The sequence below is a fragment of the Triticum aestivum genome, chromosome 4A, assembly GCF_018294505.1.
Source record: "Triticum aestivum cultivar Chinese Spring chromosome 4A, IWGSC CS RefSeq v2.1, whole genome shotgun sequence".
Taxonomy (NCBI): domain Eukaryota; kingdom Viridiplantae; phylum Streptophyta; class Magnoliopsida; order Poales; family Poaceae; genus Triticum; species Triticum aestivum.
In genome coordinates this window covers 604,464,705-604,486,307 of record NC_057803.1, presented here as the reverse complement: position 1 = coordinate 604,486,307, position 21,603 = coordinate 604,464,705, and the positions used below count along the sequence as shown (strand labels likewise).

The window sequence follows — 21,603 nt, the reverse complement described above, 5'->3', positions numbered from 1 at the left end:
AGGTGTATCCAAAGGTACATGTTGAGTTAGCATAATTTAAGATTAGGTTTTGTCACTCCGATTGTCGGAGAGGTATCTCTGGGCCCTCTCGGTAATGCTCATCACCTAAGCCTTGCAAGCATGTAACTAATGAGTTAGTTATGAGATGAAGTATTACAGAACGAGTAAAGAGACTTGTCGGTAACGAGATTGAACTAGGTATTGGATACCGACGATCGAATCTCGGACAAGTAACATACCGATGACAAAGGGAACAACGTATGTTGTTATGCGGTTTGACCGATAAAGATCTTCGTAGAATATGTAGGAAACAATATGGGCATCCAGGTCCCGCTATTGGTTATTGACCAGAGATGTGTCTCAGTCATGTCTACATCGTTCTCGAACCGTAGGGTCCGCACGCTTAAGGTTTCGATGACAGTTATATTATGAGTTTATGTATTTTGATGTACCGAAGGTTGTTCGGAGTCCCGGATATGATTACGGACATGACGAGGAGTCTCGAAATGGTCGAGACATAAAGATTGATATATTGGACGGATATATTTGGACACCGGAAAGGTTCCGGAGAAGTTTGGAGCCCCGGGAGGTTACCGGAACCCCCCGGGAGGTATATGGGCCTTATTGGGCCCATGTAGGAGGAAGAGAGAAGGAGCAAGGGAGGGGGGCGCGCCCCCCCCCCAAGCCCAATCCGAATTGGGGAAGGGGCCGGCCCCCCCTTTCCTTTCTCCTTCCCCCTCTTCCTATTACTACTACTAGTACTACTTCCTAATACTAGTACTCTTTCCTTCCCCCTCCAAATAAGATAAGGAAAAGAGAGGGAAACCTACTTGGAGTAGGTTTCCCCCTCCTCATGGCGCGCCCCCCTAGGGCCGGCCACCTCCTCCCTCCCTCCTTTATATACGGGGGTAGGGGGGCACCCTAGAACACACAAGTTGATCATTGATCATTCCTTAGCCGTGTGCGGTGCCCCCCTCCACGATATTACACCTCGGTCATATTGTAGCGGTGCTTAGGCGAAGCCCTGCAACAGGAGAACATCAAGATCGTCACCACGCCGTCGTGCTGACGGAACTCCCCCTCGGCGCCTCTGCTGGATCGGAGATCGAGGGTGCGTCATCGAGCTGTACGCGTGTCAAGAACTCGGAGGTGCCGGAGTAACGGTACTTGGATCGGTTGAACCGGAGGACGTACGACTACTTCCTTTACGTTGTGTCAACGCTTCCGCTTCGGTCTACAAGGGTACGTAGACAACACTCTCCCCTCGTTGCTATATCATCACCATGATCTTGCATGTGCGTAGGAATTTTTTTGAAATTACTACGTTCCCCAACACCACCAACCGGGACAAAAGGCCCTCCTGCCTGGGCTCACCACGCAGGCCACGTGGAGGCCCATCTGTCCCGGTTCTGGTTAGAACCGGGACTAAAGGGTCAGGGCATTAGTAACGATCCTTTAGTCCCGGTTCAGGAACCGGGACAAAAGGCCCTTACGAACCGGGACAATAGGCCCGTTTTCTACTAGTGACAACGAACAATCGACTTATCAGTCTATCACTTTTATCCTTTATCTTTTCTACTTTATCCTTGTTGTTTTTTATTCTTGTTCTTCGTTGTTCTTCTAGTTGCAAGGAAGTGAACCTCGAGGCTCTAGGGCGATGAGGTTAACCTAAGGCAGCCCATAGCCAATGCGCCCTCACAGGGTCTCTCTTGCGGGCGTGTGGGGTTTCAGGTCTCAAAAGACCGAGGCGGCGTGCCTTGCGTACCATGCTCCCGACGAGGCTCCTTCGGCAATCTATCATGCACACTGCGCTCGACGCCGGAGGTACACGGTGATGTTTTCGTGTGCGAACACCCCCGCATCAATCTTAGCAAGCAAAAATATTTGCTTACAATGAGTTGACCGAGAAAATTCGTGAACTTTAGTCAACCCAACTTATCCATCCTATCTGCCTCAAAATTCTTTTTGTTCCTTTTCAATAATGGAACAATGCGTTCTTCCAGTCCATAGTTCATTACAATGGCTTAGGCTTTCTTTGTTTCGCATGATGTTTAAAATGCAGAATAGGAAAATAAAAAATAGATGCTAGATGTCATGACATGTGATTTTCCTGAGGAACTGAAACCATTTCCCACAGGAACTGAAACCACGGATACGTTTGACTTAGATTTGATACCTTGGAGTGATATGTCACACCTCCAGGAGGACAATCACCCCCACTTGTGTCATCTCCACCTTTATAGGTAAATCAAACCGTTATGCTCATGATCAGTATCACTACATCTATCGTTATATCCACCAGAACTATCATTGCTTATAGGATGAGTTGTTGGAATTCCCATGCGGGAATTGTTGGAACCGTGGGCCCCTCTTTCTTTCCTAATAAGGGGGTGTTTGGTTCAGAAGTCCTAGGACTTTTTCTAGTCTCAGGGACTAATCAAAAAAGATTCTTCAGTAGAGTCTTTTTCTAGTCAGAAAAAGTCCCTCCCGTTTGGTTCCTAGGGACTTTTTCTAGTCTCTGAGATAAAAAGTCCCTGAACCAAACACCCCCTAAATCTCCCCCTAATCCAACCGTGGGGTCTTTCCTCAAATAAATCTCTCTCTCTTCCTCTGAAATCTCTCTCTCTCCTCCCTCTAATCTCTCCCCCCTGATTTTAACGGGGTGGATGGCTGCATGCATCGTACTTTTGTTTCCTGGGCCTTAGGAGTACTTGTGTTTACGGTTTGCATGCAAATTAAAAAAAAGGAAATAAAGGAAAAGGAAACAACGCATGGAACCGCTTCAATCTGGAATACAAAGGCTGGTCGGAAAGCGAGCGCTCCGACGCGCAAGCGCTAATTAGCAACGCCTGTTGTTCCACACTTCTGCAAAGATTCTTGGTTATAACACAGGAAAATATGCGAATCTTCTTGAGGAATTATGTGCATGCCTAAGAAATTTAATCCTAGAAAGTTTTCTTTTTGAAGTTCCTACAGTGCAAGGAATCTGCTGCATCGGCATGGCCGGCTTCTGATGCGCACCCGGAGAAGGCCCGTCGATGTGCTGCGCTCGTTCGAGGCTCCGCTGCCGGAGAAGATGCTGCCTGGTGGCAGGCTCTTCGGCCTAGCAAACTTCCTGAAGTCCAAGTCACCCCCTCTCTCTGACTGCCTTGCTCCGAAATTTCTGAAAAGGACACAGGGCGACTATTCGTGAACTGAAATATCGCCTTCTACCTCTAGCCTAGAAAAATAGGTGTAAATTTGTGGCTACAACACTCGCCTAGGAGACTGACTTCAAGATTCACATAGAAGACTGACTTCATCATTTTTTTTTTGCGGGTTAGAAGACTGACTTCATCGATGCCGTGCCCATCTCGTTCTACTCTAGCACCGAGAGATCCAATATGCACCACCTCTTCCTCCTCTTCCTCCTCCTCATTTCCTTGCTTCCCCATGAAACCAGCTACTCCGCGGCCGCAGCTTCTGACGGCGGCGACTTGTGCAGCCGCGGGTGCGGCCGTACCACCTTCCCCTACCCTTTTGGATTCTCAAGTGACTGCCCCATCCCCATGTTCTGCGACGCTCGCACCTCCACGCCGATCCTCTCATACGAAGCAGGAGACAGCGGCACATTCTACCACGTCTTGGCCTTCAACTCCACCAGCTCCACCGTCATCGTCATGCTCCCAACATCGTGCAGCCGCAGCGTCGCCGACGCCAGGAGGGCGCTCTCCGGCGGAAACTACGGCGTATTGTCCAGCACCACGATGTTCCTCCGTGGCGGCTGCCGCGGCATCAACGCATCAGCGGCCGCCGGGTGCAGTTTGCCGGCGGCCGTCATGTCCAAGCTACTCCACACGGCGCAGTGCGCCGTTAACAACAACGGCACCTCGAACACTACCGTGGCGTGCATTTCTTCTGCCACAGAGGACACCACTGCGGCGGCGACAGAATTGTTTCTGCAGTGGGACAAGGTGGAGAAGCAAGAGTGCGACACCGTGCTGACCTCCTCCGTATTCATTGACACAGCGGAGGGGACGGTGTCGCTGGAGTACGGGCTCGCAGAGCTGGGGTGGTGGGTCAACGGAACGTGCGCTGACCAGGACACAGAGCCTGGCGTGCGGTGCGCCGGGAACGCGACGTGCTCCGATGTAATTACACCGAGCGGGGCGGTGGGGCATCGGTGCGTGTGCGTGGAAGGGATGAACGGCGACGGGTTCTTGGCTGGAGATGGATGCTACGTCGGTACAAGAGGTGTGTTAACTTTGATTTTTTTTCTCCGAATAAACTTTGATTTTCTTTAGTTTGTTGCACCGAGTATTTTTCGCATCCAAGTCGGTGAATTCTGGTCGATCTTGAGTCACCCCACTCCTATGTGAATCTCAATGCAAAGGCATTAGACAACTCCGAGCGTCGACTTAGACATAAGATATTCTCGAGCCGCCAAATTTTAACAAAATTATTCCTAGAAAAGAACTTATATAATAGCAAAATAATCTATCTAAAATCTAAAAAATACGTACGCACCATTTAGACGAGTCAAGCGGCCTGCTCCTGGCCGCACGATCTCGCTTCTATCGTCCCACACGTGGGTCAGCCGGTCAGGTGCAACCTTGTTGGGACGGTTTCCCGAGCCCATGCCGCTACGCAACAGCCTCTATCCTCTCCATCGTGCCGCTGCCCCTGCTCCTCCCGCCCTTCCCCATGGATGGAGACCGAGCCCCCACCCTCTTCCTATGGCGCCGCCCTAGCCCTCCCCATCATTCCCATAGCAGGCAACAAGATCGATGCTCTAACCCCCGCCGCCTTTCTGCCCTATTCATCAAGCTTCAGGTGCTCGATGGCGATGGAGGTCAGCGGGAGCGCCGACTAGTTAGAGTTCACCATGCTCCCCTCCGGCCCAATCCGCCCCTCCGGACAAGAACCAGGGTACCGCACAGGAAAGGGGGCAATGGGAACTTGTCACGAGAATCAGGCCGGATGAAGCAAATATTCTTACTGAGATTTGGTTGGGTGGGGAAGAACCAGAGATTGAGAAGACCTGTATGCTCCGCCCGAGCAGAGACGAACGAGGATCTTGCCGTGGTAGATGGTTTGCTTGGGGGGTGGATGGATTGGATGGAAGAGATCCGAGCTTTGTCCCTCTCCCTGTTCTTGCGTGCTTCCCTTTCTTCAGGAAGAAGAGTATGCCAGGCACTAGTACAACTTGTCAATACGGTAATTCCTACCACTAGCAAGTTGGGTGCACCAACCTCATGGGATCCGTGCGTGTTCGAGCTCACTGGTGGGATGGGGACAACGGAAGTTGTACACGCATAGATGCGCCCTTCGCGTCGGGACTCATGAACCTATTTGCACATGTGCGTCCACGAAGTTTTCACATATCGTTCGTATAGTCGCACATAGACGACTACGGGGCACATAGACGACTACGGAATCGCACACTCTTATGCTGCACACGCGCGACTACAGAGATGCTCGTCGACATAATATTTCACAAATGACTGCGAGAGTTGCACCCTGACGGTGGTCTAGTCGCACACACAGACCATAGAGCTACATACTCTCGCCGACGTAGTAACTCACGCATTGCTGCGGAGTTGCATACTCTTGTCGTCATAGTCTCACACACGCTGCTACTGAGTTGCACACTTCCCTCGGCATAGTCACACACACGCGATCGTGTAGATGCACACACTCGTCGTTATAGTAGCTCACGCACAACCGGGAGAGCTGCACACGTGTGGCGGCATAGTCGCACACGCACGACCACGGACCTACAGGCTCGTCGTCGTAATAGCTCACGCACGGCCACAGCGTTGCACACTCTTCTTTACATAGTCGTACCCGCGCGGCGGCAGAGTTGCGCACTCTCCACGACCCACAAAGTTGCACACTTTCATTGGCATAGCCGCATATGCACGGCCGTGGTTGCGACCATATTGATAGAAGTAGTCGCCACCAAGAGACCACCCGCCCTCCTCGGCCACGGCCAACTTGCCAGCGATGGCGCGAGGAAGGAAGAGTAGGTCGCATTTCGCTCCCTGCCAAGGCCGCTGTCTGCCTCGACCGCGGCCATCTCGCCAGCACCTCGTATAGCATCGCCCAAGGCTCTGTTCTCGTCATGCTTGACCAAGGCTGCTGTAATCTTCGGTTGTTTGAGCTCGGATCAATGATTGAGATAGGGAACCATCGTGAAGAATCAGAGATTGAAGCCGGCTCAGTTGGATACGATCATTGGAAAGTTTTACACACACCGATACTAAGTTGGCTAGATGACATGTCACGCTCGCATTGAATTTTCGGTACCTTAACTTTTGTTCGTGTATCTCTTTTTTGTATTTGAATGATATAGCTTTTTAGCAACAAATTGATTTAGTTTACATCAAAGTTGTTCTCTTTAATAGGGGCAAACACATTTCATGGTTAAGCAGAAGAAGTTGCACAATCATGCTTCTAGAGTTGCACGTGGACTGTCAGGCAGTTGGCCGGGGTAGCTGCCGAAGTTGCACATCCCACTGGTAGGGGTAGTTGGAGCTGGAGTGTCCACATGTAGGGAAGAAAGCTGGACATCAATTGCGATAGCTGGGTCATGGCAACAGACGAAGTTGTATATCTCATACAGCAAGAGGTAGTTAAACATGGTGTAATATGCACACCCACAGAATAGAGGGAAGTTGCACATCGACTGCTAAGAAGTTGGACGGGGCAGCAAACGAAGTTGCACAACGGCTGGTAGGCAGTTGGCCGGGCAACAGGGAAAGTTGCACACCGTTGGGTAGGCAGTTGGCCGAGGGCAGCAGATGAAGTTGCAAATCTCACTGGCAAGGGTAGTTGAGGTGGTTAAACACTCTCATCGGCATAGTAGCCGACGCATGATTGCGAGAGTTGCACACGCGCGGCAACATAGTCACACACACAGGAGCACGGAGCTGCACGCTCCCGTTGGCGTTGTCGCACACATGTGCCCACGGAGCTGCGCACTCTCGTTAGCATATATAGACGCACATGCATGACAGCAGAGTGGCACAATCGTCCGCATAGTCGCACACGCATGGCCACAGAGTTAGATACTCTCGTCGGCATAGTCGCACACGCGCGGCCATGGAGTTGGACACTCTCGTCGGTATAGTCGCACACGCGTAGCCACGAAGGTGCACACTCTCATCGGCATAGTAGCTCACACATGACTGCGGGAGTTGCACACGCATGACCATGGAGTTGCACACTCTCGTCAGGGCAGTAGTCCGCGCACGGATGCATAGTTGAACAGTCTTATTGGCATAGTCACACTCGCGTGACGGCGGAGTTGCACACTATCCTCCACATAGTTGCACATGCACGGCTACAGAGTTGCACACCCTTGTCGGCATAGGTGTCCACTCTCCTTGGCGGCGGGTGTTGCACACTCTCGTTGGCATAGTACTTCATGCATGACTATGGAGTTGCACACGTGCGATGGTATAGCCGCACACACAGGATGAAGAGCTACACACTCTCATTGGCGTAGTAGCTCACACACGGGCTCGAAGTTGCACACTCTCGTCGGCATAGTCGCACACGCGTGGCAACAGAGTTGTGCACTCGTTCATATAGTCGCGCATGCTCGACCACAGAGTTGCACACTCTTGTCGGCATAGTCATACACGAGTGGCCATGGAAGTGCACACTCTCGTCGGCGTAATAGCTTAAGCACAACTGCGGGAGCTGCATACGCATGGTGACATAGTCGTACGCACACGGCCAAGGAGCTGATACACACTCTCGTCGGCATAGTAGCTAACGCACGGCCGTGGAGTTGCACACTCTCGTTTGCATAGTCGCAGACGCAAGGCAGTGGAGTTGCACACTCCTTTTCGCATAGTCACACACGCACAACCGCAGAGTTGTACACTCTCGCCCGCATAATCAGACATGCAGGGCCACAGAGCTGCACACTCTTGTCAGTATAGTCGCACACACATACTGCGGAGGTGCACACTCTTGTCGGTATAGTAGCTCACACACGACTACAGGAGTTGCACACGCGCGGGGGCATAGTCGCACACACGTGACCACAGAGCTGCACACGCTCGTCGGGGGTAGTAGTCTACACAGGACCGCTGAGTTGCACACTCTTATCGGATAGTTTCTCAAGCACGGTTTCGGATTTGCCTACTTCCATCAGCATAGTAGTTCATGCACAGCTACGAGAGTTGCACACTCTCCTCGGCATAGTCGCACAAGCACAGTTGTGGAGTTGTACACTCTCCTCAACCTAGTTGCTCATGCATGGGCTATGTGAGTTGCACACGCGCGACGGAGTAGTTGCTCACATGTGAGTGTGGAGTTGCACACCCTGGTCGGCATAGTTTCTTATGCACAGAGTGGGATCACACACTCTTGTCGGCTAGTAGTTCACTCAAGGCTGCTGGAGTTGCACATGCGTGGCGGCATATTCGCATAATCGTGGTTGCGGGAGTTGCCACGCGCGGTGTCATTGTCGCACATGCACAGTAGAGGAGTTGCACACTCTCGTTGGCATAGTTGGCCGGGAACCTCTGCCCCTACCATACTCCAGCTTTGTAGTTTTCACTGCCTGTCCAGGGTTGAGCCCTGGGATTTGATGGCGGACTTCAAAAGCAACCTACATACGCTTTACGCCCAATCATTTCGGATAACGCTTACATCCTCCAAGCAACCATAAATGAAGAAAGTGCAATTGAAACAATCAAAAAGGAAAAATAATTAGACTCCCTTGTCAATTGTTTGGATTGGAATTAGGCATGGATCAATAAGAACTGATGATCAGAATCCGACAAAGTAGAATGGAAGAACTAAGGAAGGAAGTCAGGTAGCTTAGAGAAAGACAAAGGCAGAATGGAAGAACAACCCGTTCCTTTCCATTACTACTACATGGAATTGGAAGTCTAGGAGCAGGACTAACCTTTTTCTTTCATTTAAATAAAGTAGAGATGTAGCTTTCTCCATCTCAAGAAATTATTCCACCTCCATTCATTGGAGAACAAAGCGTTATCGGATTAGATCCTTGCTTTAAACTCAACAAATCAAGTTTCAAAACTAGATGTTGAGGAGGCAAAGGGAAGAGCGGGGTTGTCGAATTGTTTCTCAGAGCCGGAGTGCAAGAGTGAGCAGCAGTCCGGTCAGCCCTTGCTTTCTCAACTTGAGAAGGAAACTTCCAACCAAATAGGAGGAAGGGCACTCTCAAAAAAAAGAAATGTAACATAGTTGAGAGCACACTCGGGTTGCTTAGAAAGCGTAGAGTTAGGAGACACCAGTGCCAAAGTTTCTTCTCAAGCATCAACACATCACATGAATTGGAATGAAAAGCCACGAAAGAAACATCAAAGACTAGAGAAGTAGGCGAGTCAAGGCAAGGAATTTAACAACCTCACCTGGATCACTCGCCGCTATGCCCCTTTGATGGCGTCCTCGACTAGGGGGTGCTACCTGATGCGTCTTGAACTACGTCGGTATTTCCCCAAAGAGTAAGGGATGATGCAACACATCTACGGTAGGTATTTTCCTCAGTGATGAGACCAAGATTATTGAACTAGTAGGAGAACGACGCAACACTACGTGAACGGTACCTGCACACAAAGAACAAATACTTGCAACCCGATGTAAAAGAGGGGTTGTGAATCCCTCCCGGGTAAAAGGATAGATAAAATTGTAGTAGATTTGATAAATAGATCACGCGGGAATGCGAGATAAAATAAATAACAAAAAATGCAGAAAGGTATTTTTGGGTTTTTGGATTAACAGATCTCAAAATAAAAATAAACAAAAATAGATCTCGAAGGCAAATATGATAAAGAAGAGACCCGAGGGCCATAGATTTCACTAGTGGCTTCTCTCGAGAAAAATAGCATACGGCGGGTAAACAAATTACTATTGGGCAATTGATAGAACTTCAAATAATTATGACGATATCCAGGCAATGATCATTATATAGGCATCACGTCCAAGATTAGTAGACCGACTCCTGCCTGCATCTACTACTATTACTCCACACATCGACCGCTATCCAACATGCATCTAGTGTATTAAGTTCATGGAGAAACGGAGTAATGCAATAAGAACGATGACATGATGTAGACAAGATCTATTCATGTAGGAATAGACCCCATCTTGTTATCCTTAATAGGAACGATACATACATGTCATTTCCCCTTCTGTCACTGGAATTGAGCACTGTAAGATCGAACCCATCACAAAGCACCTCTTCCCATGGCAAGAAAAATAGATCTAGTCGGCCTAACTAAACCAAAGATTCGAAGAAGAAATACGAGGCTATAAGAAATTATGCATATAAGAGATCAAAGAACTCAAATAACTTTCATGGATAAAAACATAGATCTAATCATAAACTCAAAGTTCATCGGATCCCAGCAAACACACCGCAAAAAAGAGTTACATCGAATAGATCTCCAAGAGAACATTGTATTGAGAATGAAAAGAGAGAGAGATGAAGCCATCTAGCTACTAACTACGAACCCGTAGGTCTACAATGAACTACTCACGCATCATCAGAGAGGCACCAATGAGGATGATGAACCCCTCCGTGATGGTGTCTAGATTGGATCTGTGGTTTCTGGAACTTGCGGCGGCTGGAATTGTGTTTCGTCGACTCCCCTAGGGTTTCTGGAATATTGGGGTATTTAAAGAGCAAAGAGGCAGTGTGGGAGGCCACCTACGTGGCGACAACCCACCAGGGCGCGCCTAGGTGGGTCCAGAAAAAATCACCAAAAAGTTTCGCTGCGTTTGGGCTCCGTTTGGTATTTATTTTTGGCGAAGTAAAAAACAAGCAAAAAACAAAAATTGGCACTGTGCACTATGTCAATAGGTTAGTCGAAAAAATGATATAAAGTTGCTATAAAATGATTGTAAAACATCCAAGAATGTTAATATAACAGCATGGAATATTCAAAAAATTATAGATACGTTGGAGACGTACCAGCATCCCCAAGCTTAACTCGTCCTCGAGTAGGTAAATGATAAAAACAGAATTTTTGATGTGAATGTTGCCTAACATGTTCATCACATATTCTTTTCTTTGTAGCATGGACATTTGGACTTTTATATGAGTCAAAGCAATAGTCTAGTTTTGACATGAAGATTTCAAAACTCAAGCATGTCAATAAGCAACCATGTCTTTCAAAATATCCACACTAAAGCAAGTTATCCCTAGCCCATTATGCTCAATCATTGATCCATTCACGAAACACACTTGCATATTAGCTACACCCAATGCTCAAGTACGATCATAGTGCCCCTTAGTTGGTGTTTTATAAGAGAAGATGGAGACTCAAGTAAAAATAAAAATTGCATAAATTAAATAGAAAGGCCCTTCGTAGAGGGAAGTAGGGATTTGTGAGGTGCCTAAGCTCAAAGCGAAAAAGATAGAGATAAAAATATTTTGGGTGGCATGCTTTTCCTGTCAATGAAAACGATCGAGCAGTTTCCAATACTTTCCATGCTAAATATATCATGGGTTCCTACCCACGGGTTTTGCCCTTACTTTTCGAGCTTGCTCAATTTTGCCCTTACTTTTTCCATCAAGGTCCCTCGAATGCCCTTTGACCGTTTGACCAAAACTTTGAAAATTCATAACTAATTCATATGAACTTAGAAAAATGCAAATAAGATATCAAAATGTTCAGATAAACATTACCTTTATGGGCGTATCATTTGCATTCAGGACAAAAGCATCATTTAAACTACCCGAGGTAATTAATGTTATTAACATTATTAAAAATAAATAGGTATAAACAATATTTTTTTTTCGTGAATAAAAATTATATGCAAATGTAGGTGATGTTTTCTGAACATCCTGATACCTTATTTGCATTTTCCTGAGTTCGTATCAACTTGTTATGAAGTTTCCAAATAATGGTCAAAGTCGTTAGAACATTCATAACAAGTTGATACAAACTCAGAAAAATGCAAATAAGTTATGAGGATGTTCAGAAAACATCACCTACATTTGCATGTAATTTTTATTCACAAAAAATATATTGTTTATACCTATTTATTTTTAATAACGTTAATAACAATAATTACCTCAGGTAGTTTAAACGATGCTTTTGTCCTGAATGCAAATGATATGCCCATAGAGGTAATGTTTATCTAAACATTTCGATATCTTATTTGCATTTTTCCGAGTTCATATGAATTAGTTATGAATTTTCAAAGTTTTGCTCAAACAGTCAAAGGGCATTTGAGGGACCTCGATGGAAAAAGTAAGGGCAAAACTGAGCAAGCTCGAAAAGTAAGGGCAAAACCCGTTGGTAGGAACCAACTAGGGGTAAAAATGCAATTGTCCCATATATCATAGGCAGTTACCAAACAGAAATAAAGTTTATTCCTTTTCCACCATACTTTCACATTCCACGGCTAACCGAATCCACGGGTGCCGTCCATACCAACACTTTCCAAGGAATTTATTATTTGACAACGTAAAGTAAATCCATTTTCATTTTGGGATAGGGTATCCCTAATACCTTTGCCGTACTGTCGTGCAATGACAAGTGAATAAACACTCATCTTGAGAATAATACATCTAGCATGGAAAATATCAGCCACCCCCTACCGTTTCATGAGCGGTACGAGCACACAAAAATGAATTTTATTTTGAAAACTAGAGATGTCACATACAAATTTGCTCAAAACGGCAAAAGAATACCACATATAGGTAGGTATAGTGAACTCATATGGCAAAACTGGTTTACGGATTTTGGATGCACAAGTAGTAATCATACTTAGTGCAAGTGAAGGCTAGCAAAAGATTGAGAAGCATCCAACCAAGAAACGAAAAATCTCATAAGCGAGAGCATAACTAACACCGAATAATGCACCATCAGTAGGATATAATTTCATTGCATAACTATTGACTTTCGTGCTTGCATAGAGAATCACAAACCTTAACATCAATATTCTTACTAAACCATAATTACTCATCAACATGACTCACATATTATATCATCATATCGCAAAACTATTGAAATAATCAAGTTTGTTTTGTCCAATGATCTTCATGAAAGTTTTTATTATATCCCTCTTGAATATCTATCGCTTTGGGACTAATTTCATAAGTTGCTTTCGATAGCTCAAACAAATCTAAGTGAAGAACATGAGCATAAAAATTTTCTTCTCTCAAAATAATTTAAGTGAAGCATGAGAGATTTTCTCAAAAAAAAAGTAACTCTCAAATAAATCTAAGTGAAGCATGAGAGCATTTCTTCAAAAATACTAAAGCACACCGTGCTCAAAAAGATATAAGTGAAGCACTAAAGCAATTCCATAGCTCAAAAAGATTTAAGTGAAGCATAGAGAGCAATTCTAACAAATCATAGCATAATTTTGGCTCTCTCAAATAGGTGTGTCCAGCAAGGATAGATGACACAAAATAAAAAGCAAAACAAGCAAAGACTGATATCATACAAGACGATCCAAGCAAAACTCATGATATGTGACGAATAAAAATATAGTTCCAAGTAAAATACCGATAGTCGTTAGAAGAAAGATGGGATGCCACTCGGGCATCCCCAAGCTTAGTTGCTTTCTTCTCTTTTAGACAATATCTTGGGATGCCATGGACATCCCCAAGCTTAGACTCTTCTTACTCCTTATTCCTTCATCCATCGTGATCTCACCCAAAACATGAAAACTTCAATCACACAAAACTCAACAAAACCTTCGTGAGATCCATTAGTATAACAATGCAAATCACTACTCTAAGTACGGTTGCAAACCCATTCATATTTTATTTTTGCATTATACTGTAGTCCAACTTTACCATAGCTTATACCCTCCAATAGAAACCATAGATTCATTAAAATAAGCAAACAACGCAAAGAAAACAGAATCTGTCAAAAATAGAACAGTTTGTAATAATCTGAAAACTTCGTATACTTCTGTAACTCCAAAAATTCTGAAAAATTAGGACGATGCAGGCAATTTGTGTATCAATCTTGTGTAAAACATTTAGAAGCTTTCGTCAATTCTGTGATTTTTGGAAATTGTTTTACTGGACACAAAAGTTTCTGTTTTCCAACAAGAACAAATCAACTATCACCCAACAAGATCCCAAAGGCTTTACTTGGCACAAACACTAAAGAAAACATAAAAAAACAATCATAACAGTAGCATAATTCTGCAAACACTCAATATTAGAAAGGAAAAGGCAAAAATAAATTTTATTCATTGGGTTGCCTCCCAACAAGCGCTATCATTTTATGCCCTTAGCTAGGCATTGATAATTTTAACGATGCTCGCATGAAAGACAAGAACTGAAGCACAAAGAAAGCATCATATAGCATGTGACAAACACATGTAATCATATAATTTTTTTTCTTCATGATCCACATGCATGCAAAGTTTCCACTCTTTTGATATAGTGGGATTATTATCAAATAAAGTCATGACCTCAACGAACCCACTTTTATAAAAAAATTCATAAGATTGAACACTCTCCAAATTTGTGAGATTATTTTTATCTAAAGTTGACGCTCTTCCGATCCCACTTTCAATATTATCTCAAACATATTCATCATGAGGCTTAAATAAATTTTCAAGATCATAGGAATCATCACCCCAATCATGATCATTGCAACAAGTAGTGGACATACGAAAATTAGCATCCTCAAGCTTGGGGTTTTGCATAGTATTAATACAACTGACATTAATAGAATTTATAATAACATCATTGCAATCATGCTTTTCATTCAAGGAGATATCGTGAATCACTTCATAAATTTCTTATTTTAACACTTCATAAAAAAATTAGATTAAATCATCTCGAGCAAAAATTCATAAAGATAATCTAGTGAACTCAATTCACTAGCAATTGGTTCATCATAATTGGATTTTTAAAAAATATTAGCAAGTGGGTGAGGATCCATATCAATAGATTTTTAGCAAGCAAAGATGCAAGCAAATAGAAGCACATGGCAACACAAGCAAACCTAAGATCCAACGAGAAAAAAGCAAATGAAAATAGGGCAAATAAAAAGGCAAATATTTTTGTGCTTTCGCAAAAAACGTTTTAGAAGTGGGGAGATGAAAATGAGAGGCAAATGGCAAATAATGTACATTGCAAGGAGATGAGATTTTTTTATTAGGAACTTGATAGATGTTGATGATGTATCCCCGGCAACGGCGCCAGAAATTCCTTTTGATGCGGCTTGAACTACGTCGGTATTTCCCCAAAGAGGAAGGGATGATGCAGCACAACTATGGTAGGTATTTCCCTCAGCGATGAGACCAAGGTTGTCGAATCAGTAGGAGAACCACACAACACTATGTGAATAGTACCTACACACAAAGAATAAATACTTGCAACCCGACGTAAAAGAGGGTTTGTCAATCCCTTCCGGGTAAAAAGATAAATGAAATTGTAGTAGATTGGATAAATAGATCTTGCGGGAACGCGAGATAAAAAAAATTGCAGCAAGGTATATATGGTTTTTGGATTAATAGATCTGAAAATAAAAGCAAATAAAAATATATCTCAAAGGCAAATATTATAAAGAAGAGACCCGGGGCCCGTAGATTTCACTAGTGGCTTCTCTCAAGAAAAATAGCATACGGCGGGTAAACAAAGTACTGTTGGGCAATTGATAGAACTTCAAATAATTATGACGATATCCAGGCAATGATCATTACATAGGCATCACGTCCAATATTAGTAGACCGACTCCTGCCTGCATCTACTACTATTACTCCACACATCGACCGCTATCCAGCTTGCATCTAGTGTATTAAGTTCATGGAGAAGCGGAGTAATGCAATAAGAACGATGACATGATGTAGACAAGATCTATTCATGTAGGAATAGACCCCATCTTTTTATCCTCAATAGCAACGGTACATACGTGTCATTTCCCCTTCTGTCACTGGGATCGAGCATCGTAAGATCGAACCCATCACAAATCACCTCTTCCCATGGCAAGAAAAATCGATCTAGTCGGCCTAACTAAACCAAAGATTCGAAGAAGAAATACGAGGCTGAAAGAAATTATGCATATAAGAGATCAAAGAACTCAAATAACTTTCATGTATAAAAACATATATCTGATCATAAACTCAAAGTTCATTAGATCCCAACAAACACACCGCAAGAAAGAGTTACATCAAATAGATCTCCAAGAGACCATTGTATTGAGAATCAAAAGAGAGAGAGGAAGCCATCTAGCTACTAACTACGAACCCGTAGGTCTACAATGAACTACTCACGCATCATCAGAGAGGCACCAATGAGGATGATGAACCCCTCCGTGATGGTGTCTAGATTGGATCTGTGATTTCTAAAACTTGCAACGGATGGAATTGTGTTTCATTGACCCCCCTAGGGTTTCTGGAATATTGGGGTATTTATAGAGCAAAGAGGCGGCACGGGAGGCCACCGAGGTGGGCACAACCCACCAGGGCGTGCCTGGGCCCCTAGGCACGCCCAGGTGGGTTGTGCTCCCCTCGGAGCCCCCCTCTAGTACTTCCTTGGCCCATCGTGTGTCTTCTGGTCCAGAAAAAATCACCAATTTTTTTTGCTGCATTTGGACTCCGTTTGGTATTGATTTTTCGCAAAGTAAAAAACAAGCAAAAAACAACAACTGGCACTGGGCACTATGTCAATAGGTTAGTCCCAAATAATGATATAAAGTTGCTATAAAATGATTGTAAAATATCCAAGAATGATAATATAACAGCATGGAACAATAAAAAATTATAGATGCGTTGGAGACGTATCACTACCATGTCAGCCTGCCAAGTCATGGACCGGGCCGAGGACCCCAGGCAACCAAAGAATGGGCCATGTTTTCCATGGTCCCTGACGTACTTAAGATGGAATCCTCCAAATACTTGGCTCACATTCCAAGACATGTTCAAATTAACCACAAGCTTATCCCCAGATATAACCGACCTACATGTAACCCTAGGTAACCCCAGTCCCTATATAAGCCGAGGGATATCTCGAGATAGATCATCCTGTACTTTCTACCCCTTCACAATCAATATAACATAAATGTTGTGTCTTTTGTTCCTCCAGTTACCATCCATCCGATATCACCAGCTCGGGACCACCTAACCGTGTTCTGCCGGATTGACCTCCGACACCATTGCCATGCACACAACCAAGGGCCCGCAACACCACTGCCACAAGGTTCGCCAGAGAGCCGCCCGCGCAGTCCACCTTCTAGGGCCGCCGCCCCGGCATCCAAGATCTTGCACACCAACTCCACTGCCCGACGACAAGACCACCACCCGCCAGTGAAGGGGATAAGAAGGCATCTCCTTCCCCATCCTCGAGAACCCCGACCTTGTAGCCATGCATATCCGGATCGGGAGATGCAACCATGTCGATGATGCTCGGGAACACGAGATATAGCATTGGTACCCACAACCCACTAAACTCGTCCAGGGCACGGGACATTGTGGCCTCTCTGGCTACGACTCCCATGACCCAGAGGCGACGACATACCCAGATCTAGGCACTGATGCGCCTGACTTGGAGATGGCGTTACTAACATTGGCCGTCGGACCGCGACCAGGAGCCAGGGAGAATCACACTAGGCGGCCACCCCTCAGCGGCTGGAGGAGGATGAGCTTCAATGGTGGCGGTTGGCATAGAGCTTGGGGAGGTCAAGAATCCGATGAGAGGAGCCAATCCAAGGTGCGGGAGGGCGTGAGAGGTCCTGCCGCCTCTGTCCGCCGCACGAGGCCTTGCCCTAGCGACACCAACTGGTGATGGTGAGAAGGAAAGGGCGAAGAGAGGTTTGGAGGCGGCGGCAGAGGATACTACAAAATGTCAAAGTAGTAAAAAGAAAGTAGGATGACACACCGTTTGGATTACCTCTGGAGATGGTAAGAGTATCTACAGCCGGACATGGCAAATATGACCCCTTAAATGTCCACGGACGCGCCCAGTCAGTGACCGGATATGTCCGTTTTGACTCCCTATTTATCCGTCCGCACAGCCACACTCCTCATTTTCCTCCTCATATGTCCGGTCACTTGCACGTGACTGGTGGAGATGAAGCGAGAGCAATAAAAGAATGAATAAAGAAAGAGAAAAGGTGGTTTGGAGTGGGGTCGCGTCCTACGTGACAGACTGCCTGGGTGTGCCCGGCCGCGTCCGCGAGCTCTCATATCCTCCTCATATTTGAGATGAATATGAGGGTTCACGGACAGCCCGGGTGTATAGGGATGATATGTGGTGTCCGGTTGGGTCACGTTTTTTCTTCTCTCCTGTCCGGTCACTGACTGGATGTGTCCACGAGCGTATGAGAGATGGTTTGAGGTGATTTCGTAAAAAAAAAATAGTTTAAGACGTCCGGCTGTAGATGCTCTAACAGAAGCATTTCTAGGTCACATGTTGTCGTGGAGGGGAGGACCCAAGTGTTGCGGGTTGCGGTCTTGCGGAGCAAACGACGGACGGGAGTCAGGAATACGATGGGATTGGGTTTTTGTTACCGTGATAGTTGAAAATCAATCAACTCCTTCCAAAGGTCCTTCCACACTATTCTCCTTTTCTGTCCACAAATTTATTTTCTGCTGGCTAGTCTTATATTAATTTACCATATGCATATATAGAGAAAGTTGTGATCGAGCTCCCATGCATGTCTCTAATCTAGTAGTCCATTTCCTTGCATTGAGATTTGTGCATAGAAATTTCTCTATTTGTTTTTCCCGAAGAGCACAACATATCTTTATCGGAATTCAGAAAAAAAAGGAGCACTACATATAAAGTTGAAAATTTGAAAGTCAACAACACGTTAGTACGACAGTGCGTAGAATATTTATCAGATCTTTTTGTGCACTGTAAATAACTAAATTGATATGGTTTCTGATACAGCTCATAAGAAACTCTATAACGTTTTCGCATGTATGTCTTTCATATCATCTGCTCCATATTTTCCATGCAGAAGATGCGTCTCCCTCGAACTCGAAGCACCAACTATTAGTAGTGGTGCTCACGTCTGTTGGTTGCATCATATTCCTACCATCTCTCACCATAGCGATTTGTATCCTCTTCCGCCGCAGCCGAAGGCGCAACACCATCAAGAAAACAAAACGACCACTGAAAGCGGTCACAACACTCTTTCGCGGTGAGCTTGTCGACGATGAGCTTGACCAAGGAGTTGCTGGGCCCCGGCGATTTTCTTACAATGAACTCGCTATTGCGACCGATAATTTCTCAGATGACAGAGCGCTTGGGAGAGGAGGCTTTGGGTCTGTGTACCGAGGGTTTGTGAGCGACATGAACCACGAAGTGGCTATCAAGAGGGTGTCTGAGACCTCTCGACAGGGCTGGAAGGAGTTTGTCACCGAGGTACGGATCATTAGTCGGCTCAAGCACCGGAACCTTGTGCAGCTCATTGGTTGGTGCCATGGCGGTGACCAGCTCCTCCTGGTCTATGACTTGATGCACAATGGCAGCCTCGACACTCATTTGTACGGGTCCGACTTCGTGCTGACATGGGCACTTAGGTATGTTGCCTAGTCAATTAACCATTTGAACAAATCTTTCAACAATTACTGTATGCCATTGCTCACTTCCGTGATACTTTTGACATTTTCCAGGTATGAGATAGTGCTCGGAGTAGGTTCCGCACTTCTGTACTTGCATCAAGACATCGAGCAGCGGGTGGTGCACAGGGACATCAAGCCAAGTAACATCATGCTAGACACATCCTTCACCGCCAAGCTAGGTGATTTCGGGCTCGCGAGGCTCATCAACGACGGTCGAAGATCGCACACGACCGGAATAGCCGGCACGATGGGGTACATAGACCCGGAGAGTGTGCTGGCGGGCAGGACGAGTGTCGAATCAGACGTGTATAGCTTTGGGGTTGTCCTCCTCGAGGTCGCCTCAGGGCAGCGGCCAGCTAAGGTCCAGGAGGACGGCGATGTCGTCCACCTGGTTCAATGGGTGTGGGACTTGTATGGTAGAGGATCAATCCTTGATGCTGCCGACGAACGGCTTAGGAGGGAGTTTAATAGCGGGGAGATTGAGCGTGTGATGGTCGTGGGGCTCTGGTGTGGGCATCCTGACCGTGGCATGCGGCCATCCATTAGACAAGCGATGAACATGCTGCGGTTCGATGCGCCGTTGCCGACCCTCCCGGCTAGGATGCCGGTGGCGACCTATGGGCCACCGACTAATACTCTGATTTCTGGAACGTTGGTCATGAGCAGCGTCAGTGGCCGGTGACGGCAATCCTACGGGAACACATGGACACCGATCTCTAATTAAATTCTCCAATTAATATGGAATCTAAGTTTGCAGGGAGCAAGGAGTTATTGAGAAGGTGATGCAGTGGTGGTCATGATGCCTGGACAAGTAGTTGATTATTCTGTTTTTCGGTCTCATCTTGTGTAACCACTGCATGGGTCTACGTTATTCTGTTTAGGAACTCTTGAATTATGGTGTTAGAAGGTTTTCGTCCCATGGCGGGTGTTTCGACAGCGAGCACTCGCTTAATTCCTTCTATTGCCCCAACTCGCCTCCCCTTTTTTGTTTCATTTGTTTTGCTCTTTTTGTTCGCTGATGTTAGAAAACAATGTTCTCCCCATTGAGCAATTAATGGAAAGGGTTTGTTAGCACTAATCCTGATATTTTTTATCTGTATTGTAGTTTGTTTTCGTTACGCATGTAACTTAGATGTTCTAGTGAGTAGCTATTCCGGCGAAGCTTCGGCGGAGGCGTGCAGAAAAGACGAGATGCTAAGCTGTGTGCGATACGGAGAGTATGGCGAGATGCCAACGATGGCGTGAAGCTATGGTGCTAGGCGAGGCGGCAAGGTGTGTGATGCGGCAAGCCCGTGGACGGCTGAAGCAAGAACGGATGGGCTGGATGGATAAGTTGGAGCCAAAAGATTTTGGTGAGTTAAGTGCATGCATGAGTTTGCTACTATCTCCGTCTTGATTTATTAGTCCTCTTTATATTCTGTTTCATATTTTGACCTTAAATTTAATTAATAAAATATTAATGCATGTTATAAAAATAATATAATTGGAAACAATGTTCGAATACGAATCCAAAAATATAATCTTTGATGACATGCATTTGTATTTTATTAATTAAATCTCTAGACACAAAAATACAAACATGACTTATAAAGCAGGACGAAGGTAGTAGTACTTAATTGTGTACGTGTGTGTTACACGGGGTCCAGGTCATGTGGCCGGCCGTTACGGAGATGCTGAACACGCGATGGACATGGGCGTGCATGTAAATGTGGTGAGTTAGTTAGGACATGTACAATGGTTGATAAGATAGTTTTATTTTAAGTTTTAAATGTAATTTAAAGATGACAAAAAAAAAATCCACAATGGGTCATCTCTTAGCCTTATCTTTAATAACTAGTCATTTCTAAAAATATGGTGAGACATATTGTGCTAAGAGATCATCTCTTGTCTTCTCTTAGATAATAGAAGACAACCCTTTTTTTATGAGTTCTCTCTGCTTCACCTCATCATTTATCCTTCGTGGGCATGTACAATGATTGATAAGATAGTCTTATCTTAAGTCTTGCATGTAATCTAGAGATGACAAAAAAAAAAGAGTCTACAATGGGTCATATCTTAGTCTTATCTTCAATAACAGGCAATTCTTAAAAATAT

General features: G+C 45.3%; 1 protein-coding gene across 1 annotated transcript; it reads left to right on the top strand.

The window, feature by feature from the left end:
- The first annotated feature begins 3,375 nt into the window (after nucleotides 1–3,375).
- LOC123082548 (L-type lectin-domain containing receptor kinase IX.1) lies at nucleotides 3,376–20,573 on the top strand. Its single transcript, XM_044504865.1, has 3 exons — nucleotides 3,376–4,233; nucleotides 18,903–19,467; nucleotides 19,561–20,573. The coding sequence occupies exons 1-3, from the start codon at nucleotides 3,384–3,386 to the stop codon at nucleotides 20,189–20,191; spliced, it is 2,046 nt and encodes a 681-aa protein (XP_044360800.1). The 5' UTR covers nucleotides 3,376–3,383; the 3' UTR covers nucleotides 20,192–20,573.
- The last annotated feature ends 1,030 nt before the right edge of the window (nucleotides 20,574–21,603 follow it).

Coding starts and splice junctions, on each gene's coding strand:
- LOC123082548 (XM_044504865.1), top strand. CDS start 3,384: ATGCACCACCTCTTCCTCCTCTTCCTCCTCCTCATTTCCTTGCTTCCC. Junction 4,234..18,902: donor ATGCTACGTCGGTACAAGAG/GTGTGTTAACTT, acceptor TTTTCCATGCAG/AAGATGCGTCTCCCTCGAAC. Junction 19,468..19,560: donor GTGCTGACATGGGCACTTAG/GTATGTTGCCTA, acceptor GACATTTTCCAG/GTATGAGATAGTGCTCGGAG.